General features: G+C 37.3%; 1 protein-coding gene and 1 long non-coding RNA gene across 4 annotated transcripts; both read left to right on the plus strand.

Moving 5' to 3' along the window:
- The first annotated feature begins 818 nt into the window (after positions 1–818).
- Positions 819–3,648, plus strand: LOC111809096 (uncharacterized). 3 transcript variants are annotated; one of them, XR_015411433.1, is made up of 6 exons: positions 819–960; positions 1,050–1,283; positions 1,394–1,450; positions 2,287–2,485; positions 2,952–3,041; positions 3,200–3,645. It is a non-coding gene; the product is annotated as an uncharacterized LOC111809096 (long non-coding RNA). The 3 variants fall into 3 exon arrangements; XR_015411434.1 differs by having other exon boundaries at positions 838–960; positions 1,039–1,283; positions 3,200–3,648; XR_015411435.1 differs by having other exon boundaries at positions 843–960; positions 1,045–1,283; positions 3,200–3,648.
- A 2,427-nt stretch (positions 3,649–6,075) lies between these two features.
- On the plus strand, positions 6,076–11,577 carry LOC111808163 (AT-hook motif nuclear-localized protein 5). The gene is made up of 5 exons (XM_023693984.2): positions 6,076–7,147; positions 7,585–7,652; positions 7,976–8,107; positions 10,632–10,790; positions 10,910–11,577. The coding sequence occupies exons 1-5, from the start codon at positions 6,700–6,702 to the stop codon at positions 11,132–11,134; spliced, it is 1,032 nt and encodes a 343-aa protein (XP_023549752.2). The 5' UTR covers positions 6,076–6,699; the 3' UTR covers positions 11,135–11,577.
- Positions 11,578–11,809: the final 232 nt, after the last annotated feature.

An 11,809-nucleotide genomic window follows, 5' to 3' on the forward strand; every position in this document is an offset into this window, starting at 1 on the left:
TTGTTTTAATCCCTTATGTTTTTGGTATTATAATGTAAAAGTGGGTTTGAAATTCAAATAAATTAATTCTCCAAAATTTATTCTGGTTTATATTTATAATCTTAAAATAAAAATCATTTGTATTTTTAATTCATTTACTTTTTATGGGTGAGATCTCACGGCCGAGGGGTGTGGAAACTTCTCCTTAACATATGCGTTTTAAAATCGTGAAGCTGACGACGACACGTAATGGGCCAAAGCGGACACAATACGTAATTGACCAAAACGGACAATGTTTGCTAGTGGTGGGCTTGGATAGTTACAAATGATATACACTAGCTCTAAGGGGTAGATTTCACATTGGTTGAAGAGGATTGTTACAAGTGATATACATTGGATCTACTAATGTTTGCTAGCGGTGGGCTTAGATTGTTATAAATGATGTACACTGGCTCTAAGGGGTGGATTCCACATCGGTTGAAGAGGATTGTTACAAATGATATACACTGGATCCACCAACATTTGCTAGCGGTGGGCTTAGATTGTTACAAATGATATACACTGGCTCCAAGAGGTGGATTCTATGGCGGTTGAAGAGGATTGTTACAAATGATATACACTGGCTCCAAGGGGTGGATTCCATATCGATTGAAGAGGGGAAGTTACAAACGATACATACCAGTTCCAAGGGGTGGATTCCACGTCGGTTGAAAAAGGGAACCAAGCATTCTCCCATTTTAAAACCATGAGTCAAATTAAAAATAATTCGTATTGAATTATTATTGTTAGAAAAATAGGAATGACGTCATGATTTGGGCCCAAGTGAGATGGTAGGGCTTCATAATGGGCCTAATGAATTTCAAGGCTTTCCAAAGGGACCAACCCTGACGAACATCCAATTGGGATTTCTTCGAAAAATGAATCGTTCCAGGCTTCGGATTCGGGCATCATTCGTCGTGCTTTGAAGTTTCATATTTTCTGGTAATTGTTGTTATCTATGAATTCTGTTGAGCTTTGGATTATATTCGAATGAGAATGAATTTGAATGTGCTATGTTAGTTGCAGCACAGATTCTTTAGCTTAGGCATCAATGGTGGGGAGTTCAAAATGGTTTGTACGAATCAACATGTTTCACTGAATTAGATAGTAGTACAAGATGAAGTATGTGAAGCCGTCGAACTTGTTTCGTGATTTGTTGAAGAGAAATGTCCTTGAACGTGCCGTTTTCTCGGTTTAGATGTTGATGATAAGTACGTTGGCTTGGCTGTCTCGGACTCGGATAATTAAATCGCTTCACCTCTTAGGTATTTTCTTTGTCTGTTCATGGGATTGTGTCTGAGAGATTGGTAGTAATGGGATTGAAGTTGAAGTTAACAGAACGTGACCATTACTAGTTGTTGTTCCTTTGCTGCAGTGTTCTGCTGAGGAATAAACAAAGATGCATTTGATGGCTCGGGATTTTCAGATATTGGTGAGATCTTTTACTCTGTTTTTTTAATCTTCTTCCTTCCCGTGAAGATTTGTAGAATGGTAATTAGATGTTGTAACAGCCCAAATCTTTTGGGCTTAGTTATTGCGCTCCTGGGGCTTTTTGTCTCTTGGGGAGAGGTTTCTACGTCCTTGTAAATAATGTTTAGTTCCTTATAAAGAATACTTCGTTTCCCTCTTCAACCGACGTGAGATCTCACAATCCACTCCCTTTCGGGGTGCAGCGTCCTCGCTGGCACTCGTACCCCTCTCCAATTGATGGGACCCCCTAACCCCCCACCCCTTTTGAGGCCCAGCGTCCTTGCTGGCACACCGCCTGGTGTCCACTATCTTCGAGGTTCAGCCTTCTCGCTGGCACATCGCCCGATGTTTGGCTTTGATATCATTTGTAACAGCCCAAGCCCACTGCTAGCAGATATTGTTCTCTTTGGATTTCCCCAGAGAGGTTTTCACGTTCTAATAAAGAATGTTTTGTTCCCCTCTTCCACTGATGTGGGATCTGACAGTTGCAATGCTAAATGATAAACAGTGATTGAAGGGCGGTGCCACCAAAATTTGCAGGATGAACTTTAATTTACTTGATTTTTTGGGAGTACCATTTTAGGTTCAAATGAGATTTCTTATGATGACACTATGATTAGAATGTAGTTAGTTACACAGCTCTAAATTTACCTTTTCTTTCCCTCTTTTCCTGTGATGTGTTGCTGTGCAGTGTATTTGTCATTAATCTTAACATATGATAGTGAATTGTCAATGCTGTTCTTTCTTTCAACATTCGTCCTGTGTATATTAACTGCTGCTTCTGGTTTGTGTATACAGATCCCTGAACTCTCTCTGGCGGGGTTCATTGTTGGGTACCCTTTTGATGGACAATGTCGCAACCCGGATGTGTGTTCCATATCTCTGCAGAATCATCATTATTGACTCCCATCTTCTCTTGACGTTGTAAGTGAAAATCCTTATTGATGACCTTGAAGGCGTAAAATATACATTTTGGTATGAGTGATTTACATCAAAGGTTAGTTCATCTAGTTTGGCAAGCCATTCCTGTTAGTCTTATGACTTATGTTACATGCCTTTCAATGTCTTTGGCAATGCACTAACTCAGTCAAACGAGTGTGATTATGTTTGAATTGTCTATGTCGACAAGCTGTTAAAATCCTCTAATTTTCGTGACATTGACTTGTGAATGGGCTACTACACTGTATTTCATTCAACATTGAATTTTATTGTGATATCCCATATCGATTGGAGAAGGGAACGAGTGCCAGCGAGGACGTTGAGCTCCGAAGGGAGGTGGATTATGAGATCCCACATCGGTTGGAGAAGAAAACGAAGCATTCTTTATTAGGATGTGGAAATCTCTCCCTAGTAGACGTAGTTTAAAAACCTTAAGAGGAAGTCTGAAAGGGAAATCCCGAAAAAAACAATATCCGCTAACGGCTGTTACATTTATACTTGTGATTTCTTATATCTATGCACAGAATGTGGAACTACTGATAAAGCCATTGAAACTGCCCCCTATTTTGTCAAGGACAATAATTGACGAGTTTGCTGCTGTTGGAGTACTTCAGGTAATCTACAATTTTCTCTTTTTCTTTGGGTTAAGCCTTTCAATTATCTTGACAAGGTTGGCTGGTAAAATGCAAATCCAGTTTTCACAATGTAAGAAATGTATCTTAAAATATCAATTAAAGCTTCAGTGCATTGACAGTGAAGTCGTATATCCCAGGGTTGCTTGGATTATCTTAACAGAAGACAGGAATTGGAAGCGAGGTAAAGCGAATAAGATGAACTGTACAGGATAAGGTACTGATTTGTCAATGAAGTTGCTTTCTTTGAAAATTGAAATTTCGAAATCTTGCTGAAATGTCAATAAAAACTTCTGTACTCTTAGAAATTTCAGAATAATATAAAAAATTAATCTTTGAATTTAGAAATGTAATTCTGTTCGTATATTAAACCCGACTAAAACGGTGAAAGGGTAAAATACATTTATCGTCTTTGGGTTTTGAACTTAGTTTCTAATGCCAACTCTACTTGGAGACCATTTAGAAATTATGATATCCCATATCGATTGGAGAGGAGAACGAAACATTCATTGTAAGGGTGTGGAAACCTCTCTTTAGCAGAAACATTTTAAAACCTTAAGGGGAAGTCCGAAAGGAAAGCACAAAGACAACAATATCTGCTAGAGGTGAGCTTGGGCTGTTACAGAAAAAGACTAATTAGAAGACGAGTTATACTTTAGAGACTAAACATACCATTTTTGAAGCCACAAGAACCAAACAAAAACTAAATTCAAATCTCAAGAACTAAAAGTATTAGCTTTGAATTTCATGGACAATACCGAAACTAAGTTCAAACTCCATGGACCGAACCGAAAGTGTATTTGAGCCGAGTAGTCGTATTTGCAAGTTCTAAAAGACGGTTTGGTTAGTATTTTGATCAATATATGCATACATTTGATTCTCCCCTCTTAGTTTAGGACAGAACAATTTATTTTGAATTTCTCAGTTCAGAAAGGGAAGAGATAGATCTACTTTGATATTATCTTCAATTTTATCTTAAATGAGTGAATTATCTGATGATCTGCTCATAATCGAGTAATTAAGCTAACAGGATTCCTCTTTTTAGAATTTTCCTTATGGGAATTCTATCAAGTGCTTGTTTCCATGTTTGTTCATTTCTAAATCATTACTAATGACAACCATTATACCATATACTCCGTCTATTTTACAGATCATGCTCATATATTTTTCAAATGACTTCTATTGTCCATATGTTCTTTAATATGCTGATTATCTTTTTTTGGTCAATATGCTTGGCTGTGGAATATGTTGAATGAGTTGTGTTTATGAATTACGTTCACGATATTTCAAAGATAAATATGCTTTTTAGGCGTCGAGACACGGCTATGTTTTGCAAACTGAACGGTAATTTCTACTCGTCCTGAGTTTTTATTAGATATTGGATTAAGGTCTTAAGATCATTAATTAATTTGACTATGTTAATTTGAATTGCAAATGTTCTGAATTCTATTACTTTAGTAAACTATAGAGCTTAATTTGAGTAATTCTAGTTAATTAGTTAGGTTGCTCCCATTTAATAAGCTACTAAGACTTTCTTTAAAATTATTTTAATAAATTTCTAAACTTAATTTTGCATTTAATATATATATATATATCTTTTACTTTATAAACATTAATATTTTGTTTGATAGATTTTAATTATTTTTTTTGTTTTATGTTAAAATTATTAAATTAATAAAGTTTAGAGTTCTATTAGTAATACTTTATTTTTATTTTTTTTTTAAATCTATTAAGAAAGTTTTTAAATCTATTAGCATAAAGGGGAAGATCTTAAATGGGAAGTTTTTAATTTATATATTAAAATAAAATTTATTTGAATAATTATAGAAAATTACATAAAATAAATTCTATTATTGAAAAAATATATATGGTTGGTATGCTGTTCCTTATTTTAAAAATTATTAAGTGAATATATATTTAGTAAATTAAAATTTTAAAACAAAATTTGATTTATATGATTCAAATATGGAAATTTTGCAAAATAATTTTTTTTTAGAGAATGCAAGACTACACAACAAAAAATACTTTGTATATATTTGTAAACTAATAATTTCATTTCTGTTAAAGAATGATAAGTCCAACTATATAATATATTATAAATTATATAACGTTATAAAATATTAAATACAAAGTTTATTAAATAAAATATATTAATAGAGACGGATAATATATAAGGCTAAAATATTTATTTTTGGTCAATCTTTTACAAATTTATAAATTAAGTATTTTTAAAATTTGATTTTAATTACTAAATACTTTATTTATAAATATATTACTTTTTACTTTGATTTTTAAATTATGATAATACCCGTGTAATTTGAAAAGTTTCATTTTTTACTTTGAATTTTGAAATATGGTTAAATAATACTGTTTCAACTATATGTCTATATAGTTCAAAAAAGTTACTTTTTACTCTCAAATTTTGAAATTTATTCCTAAAAATCGAAACCAACCCGAACCAAAACCAAAGTAAAAACCAAGCAATATAAAGCTAAACCATCAAAAAAGCATTTATTTATAACAATACAAAGAAAAATAGGCATACAAGGCAACAAAGCTGGGTTAGGGTTTTTTTATTTATTTATTTTTTTTTTTTTTTAACCCTAAACCCAAAAAAAAAATATATATATATATATATATATATATATTTTTTAACACTCTGATAAGTACCAACCAATGGATTTGGTAATTTTAGTGGGTCCCACTTACTCTCTCTCCAATAACACTTTTTCTCTCTCTCTCTCTTCCCCAATCGGACTATTTTGTAATTATAATTAACAAATAATAAATAAATAAATAAAAGAAAAGAAAAAAAAAAGAAAAAGAAAAAGAAATATATGATAAAGACAATGCCTTTAAGCCTGTCTCTCTCTCTCTCTCTCTCTCTCAGTTCAAAGCTTACACAGTTCACTCACACTTGTACTGTTTACAGATTACCCAATATTCAACTTTATTTCAAAAAGCTCAAATTTTTCTATTCATTTTCCTTCCATTCCTTCACCCCTTCCCTCCCCCCCCCCCCCCCCCTCTTCTTTGTCTTTTCTTTCCCTTTTCCCCTCTTCTTTTCCACCCTCCCCCTGCATTTCCCCTTCTCAAAACCCTAGATTTTGAATCTAGGGTTTGATTTTTCCACCATTCCTTCTCCCTTTCATTCCACCTCTCCTTCAACTTTCTCGCTTTTTGCTTCCCCTCCTCTGCATTTCTCTTATCACTCACATTTCCCATCACTGCTTTCTTTGCTTTAGGTGAAACCCATTTTTGTTTCACCTCCATTTTTTAGTTTTTCTTTGTTTTTTGTCACTCTTTGTGCAAATTTACTTCTGGGTTTTGTTCTTCTCCATCTCTTGTTAAACCCCTTTTAAACCCTTTTCTTTTTTTTTCATTCATTTTGTTGGTGTTCTTGGAAGAGGGCTACGAGTGGCTACGAGTGGCTCCGTTTGACATTTTTTTCACATCTTCTCTTCAATTTCTAACGAGGGTATCTTGAAAAAACAACTCTTGATTAGAAAATGCTTGTTGGGTCTTGGAATTCTGCACTTTTGTGTTATGGTTAGTGATTTGGGTTTGTAAAAAAGCATTTTGTTGGTTGTTTAGACCACCCAAGTCTTTGTTCAGTGAGGCTATTCTTGCAAGTAAATGAATGGATGGGAGGGAAGGCATGGCATTGTCTGGTGGCTCTGCTTCTTATTACATACATAGAGGAGGAGGGCTTGGTGGGTCTGGATCAGGGGTGCCTACGGCTGGATCCCATGCCTCCCCTGTGTTCCGGCCGATGGCTAACCAGGGTGTTCTGTCTCACTCAAATCTCAGAGGCAATTCTGTTGGATCAACATATACTGTTGAGCCATCTCATTCAAATTATCTTCGTGGGATGAGTATCAATGCCTCAGCTGGAGTGAACTCTGGTGAACCTGTAAAGAGGAAGAGAGGGAGGCCCCGGAAATATGCTCCAGATGGGCAGGTCTCATTGGGTCTGTCTCCCATGTCTGTTGGTTCTAAGCTCTCACCCGGCATGAGTTCGTCGACCCCCAGACGAAGACGAGGGCGGCCACCTGGTTCTGGAAGGAAACAACAATTAGCTCAACTTGGTAAATGTTTCTTTCTTGTTCTTATTTGGTTTCAATGTTCATGGTTTGATCAACGAGTAAAGGATCATCATGCATTGTTGGTCCTTTTAGTATCTTAAACATGTCATCTTGTGAGCAGGTCATGATCATGCTTATACACTTCAACTTAGTTATATGCTATGTGTTTGTGTTGTTTACCATGGAAAATTTAGTGATGGATTAACATTCTTATGTTGCCTTGTTGTTTTCCTCCTTTAACGTTCGGGTTTACGCTTTTAGTGATATTTGTACTTTGTATTTAAATTCTATATATGGATGTTATTGTTGAGGATCGATGAAGAGGAGTCCCACATCGGCTATATAAGTAAAGAATACATCTCTATTGATATGAGACCTTTTTAGACAATATCATACCATCGTGGAGATTCGTGGTTCTTAACCGTTATTGCTTTTCTCAGGTGAATGGATGAACGATTCAGCTGGACTAGCCTTCGCCCCACATGTTATTCACGTCGGAGCTGGTGAAGTATGCTATTGCTATGAGCTTTTATATTTCTAAACAACATTATGAGTTCAGTGATAGCCTTTTCTGGAACAGTTCATTTGTACTTATAACGCTGTGGATTTAGTTGATCTGATTTAGAACGGCGTAGTTTCAACTGTTCTTTCGAGATATTTAATTTGTATTCCTTGTAAAAGTAAAACCTTATTTTTGTTACCTTGGTTTCTTGAGGTTGTGATATTTACAGGCGGCGAAGACTACAAATTAATTCTTGATTTGCTTCGTTTTTTTTCCCACTCCCCGTTCGAAGGAAACAAAAGCATTTGAATCTATATCGTTGTTTGCAGGACATCGTAGCAAAAGTATTGTCGTTCGCACAGCAGAGGCCAAGGGCTGTTTGCATCTTGTCTGGGAATGGTACCGTTTCTTCTGTAACGCTACGTCAACCTGCATCTACTGGCGTGAGCGTCACATATGAGGTTGAAGAATTATTTTAATGACTTTTCATATTCGCTTTAAGATGAATCACTGCACTTTGATTTCTCTGCCTCTCTGTTCCACAATATGTGAATTTTTGAACTTTTGTTTGAAATATTTTGCTTGGAATCTCATCAAACGTTACCTTTGTGCACGTTCGCCTTTTGGAAATGATCTCCGACGAAGGCACAGTAGTTTTGTTATGCATCTTCGATCTACTATGGACTTGATTCAACTTTGATGTTATTATCTATGTTATTGATAGAGATATTGTCATCAACTACACGATAAATCCGAAAAAAAACTCCCATGTGGTTAATTCTATTAAACAATGTAGAGAAATTGCAATTTATGTCTTGAATCATACGGTATAGTTTCTGAATTTTGTGTTTTAAGTTGTTCGAGTAGTTTGTCATTTGCTTAGATCTCTTTGAAGTTGATGTCTTGAATCAGTCTTAGAGCTCTTTCTCTCTTTCGTTTGATATTTGTTGTGAGATCCTACATCGATTGGAGAGGGGGACGAAGCACTTCTTATAAGGGTGTGGAAATCTCTCCCTAACAGACACGTAATGAGGAAGTCGAGAAGGGAAACCCAGAAATCTTGAGAGGAAGCCTCGAGGGAAAAAGCCCAAAGAGGACAGTATTTGGATGAGTACCGATTCTGCTGCGTAACACTGAAAGATGCGTTTTAAAACCTTGAGGGGAAGCCTGAAAGAGAAAGCCCATAGAGGACAGTGGGCTCTGACTGTTACAAATGGTATCAGAGCCAGACACTGAGTAGTGAGCTAGTAGGGATGATGGGTCTCCAAGGGGGTGGATTGTGAGATTCCACATCGGTTGGAGAGGAGAATAAAACACTCCTTATAAGGGTGTGGAAACCTCTCCCTAATAGACGTCTAATGGAGAAGCCTAGAAGGGAAAGCCCAAAAAGGATGTTTGGATGAGTACTAGTTTCGCTGCACAACTCTGAAAATGTGTTTTAAAACCTTGAGGGGAAGCCGAAAAGGAAAAGCCCAAAGAGGGCAAAATCTACTAGCGGTAGGCTTGAGCTGTTACAAGTTCTGCCGTTTTGGGAGAATGGGAGGTTCTCCCTTATGTGGACTTTGTTTTTATTCTTGTTTAGTTGACTTTTTATACAAAAAGAAGTGCCATCATGTTGGAACATGACTTGGGTTGAATAGTAAACAATCTTAAAGTGAACGATTAGCGTTGTGAGTCGATGTCCTTTGGTCTCATCAACGTACAACCGCATCCGAAGATATCTCTTCGTTTGTTTAAACGTTTGTATTTCTCTCTAACCAAATGTTCCATTCTACAACCAATAATTTTGAACATGATCCAAGGCCAACCTAAACACCTGCAAGAATCTCTCCCAATTCTTTGGGTCAAAGGATTCCTCCAAGGAATGTAAGCCTTATCCTCGAACGTTAACACACCGTTGTAGTCAAAGCACGAACAAGGAAGACCTTTGGATAAAAGTCAATGGTGTTCGTTCTTTCGAAAGAATGACCATCTTCAATTTTTCTAAGTGCTGAGTTTTTTAAGTAGTGATATCTGTCATTTGTTATGTTGTGGAGAAATTGATAGGAGCGTGAAACCTCCCCTTCGGTCTACGTATGTTAAGTCGACTTAGTAGAGTTTGCTTGTTGTGTGTCGAGGGAAGCAATGTAGATTTCAATTTCTATTACACACTTCTTGATATTATCCAATTATCTTGGAAAAGAAGGTTGTAGTTGTAAGAGCCCAAGCCCACCGCTAGCAGATATTGTCCTCTTTGGCCTTTCCCTTTCGGGGTTCCCCTCAAGTTTTAAAACGCATCCACACCCTTATAAAGAATTCTTTTTCTCCTCTCCAACCAATGTGGGGATCTCACAATCCACCTCTCTTCAGGGCCCAGTGTCCTCGCTGACACTCGTTCTCCTCTTTAATCAATGTGGGACCTCACAATCCACCCCCTTCAGGGCCCCACGTCCTCACTTGCACTTGTTCCCCTCTCCAATCGATGTTGTTCCCCTCTCTAATCGATGTGGGATCTCACAATCCACCTCCCTTCAAGGCCCAATGTCCTCACTGACACTCGTTCCCCTCTCCAATCGATGTGGGACCTCACAATCCACCCCCCTTTAAGGCCCAGCATCCTCACTTGCACTTGTTCCCCTCTCCAATCAATGTGTTCCATTCTTTGATCGATGTGGGATCTCACAATCCACCCCACTTCGGGGCTCAGTATCCTCACTGGCCCTCGTTCTTCTCTTCAATGTGGGATCTCACAATCCCACTCGTTCCTCTCTCCAATTGATGCGGGATCTCACAGTAGTTAGGCTTAGGCTTAGGAATGGTTCCTATTTATGCAAAAGAACATTGCAGTTTTAGCTTCTCTCTAGGTAGGAGGGTGAGGATTTGAAGCATAGTAAAGATCTAATAATGACATGATTGAATGAAGCAGCAATGTTCTTCACAGAACACTGAATATTTTCTGGTTAGATAAGATTGATTCTTTGTTTTAAAATATGTCGAATGTTGCAGGGTCATTTCCAGATATTGTGCTTGTCTGGTTCTTACTTGGTGGCTGAAGATGGCGGTCCTCGAAGTAGGATGGGCGGTATTAGTGTTTCCCTCTCTAGTCCTGATGGTCATGTCGTCGGCGGTGGCGTTGCCGTTCTTATGGCCGCTGGCCCCGTTCAGGTACTTCATGTCATTCGATAACATAACGAGGCAACATCGCCTTCCATTTGAGTTCATACTTTTTCCCCATTGTTTTGAGTGAAGAAAGAAAAGGATTAGCATATCTTATTCTCTTGCAGGTAGTTGTATGTAGTTTTGTTTATGGTGCAAAGATAAAAAACAAGCAGGTCGCTGGTCTGAAAAGCAACGACGATTCCAGAAACGAGCACCATGATACTATGGTTTCGCCTACGAGTGCCCCATCTGCCCACACCTACAACCCGTCTTCGATTGGTGGTTGGCCCGGTTCCCGTTCGATTGATGTGAGAAACTCCCATACTGGAATTGACTTGACGCGAGGATGATGAATATATGTTGCAACATACACATGTTGATTTTGTACATATGTGTTGTTGTAAATGAACTGAACCGAACCGAACCTTGTGAGGAGGACCGTAGCGTTTACCGAGTCGACTTCTTTTTGCAGCAGTTAACATATTGATGCTAACATATGGTATGTAGCAAGAGGCTTCATTTCGAGTTTGTGGACTCGATGTTGATTTTATTGGACAGAGTTTCGAGTTTTTGGAGGGTAAGATTGCGGGGCTGCTGTAGCGGAGGAAGTACGTTTGGTAGTTCGAGCGGGAATTTTCGATTTAATGAAAATATTAGGGAGTTATAGGACCTTATGTTGTGTTCTAAGATGTAATTTTTAGTTATATATCAGAGTATTCTCTTATTTCAATTTCCTTTTTTAAAATGGTGAACAGAACTGGAATGGAATAGAAATTAGTTCTTTGTTCATAAACTTTGTACTTTGATCCATTCAATATGTTTATGGGGGAATTTCATAGATTACATAAAAATCATACATGATCTTCGATTCGAAACCTGCTATGAATTCACCGTCGTTGGGACAGTTTGAAGATCGGGCATCATCGAGTAGCATTTCAAGAGAGTGTGGATCTCACATTGGTTGGAAAAGGGAACGAAGCATTTCTTATAAGGGTGTGGAAACATATCCCAAACATATGCGTTTT

Source organism: Cucurbita pepo, chromosome 13 (genome assembly GCF_057944985.1).
Source record: "Cucurbita pepo subsp. pepo isolate OVF chromosome 13, ASM5794498v1, whole genome shotgun sequence".
NCBI classification, from domain to species: domain Eukaryota; kingdom Viridiplantae; phylum Streptophyta; class Magnoliopsida; order Cucurbitales; family Cucurbitaceae; genus Cucurbita; species Cucurbita pepo.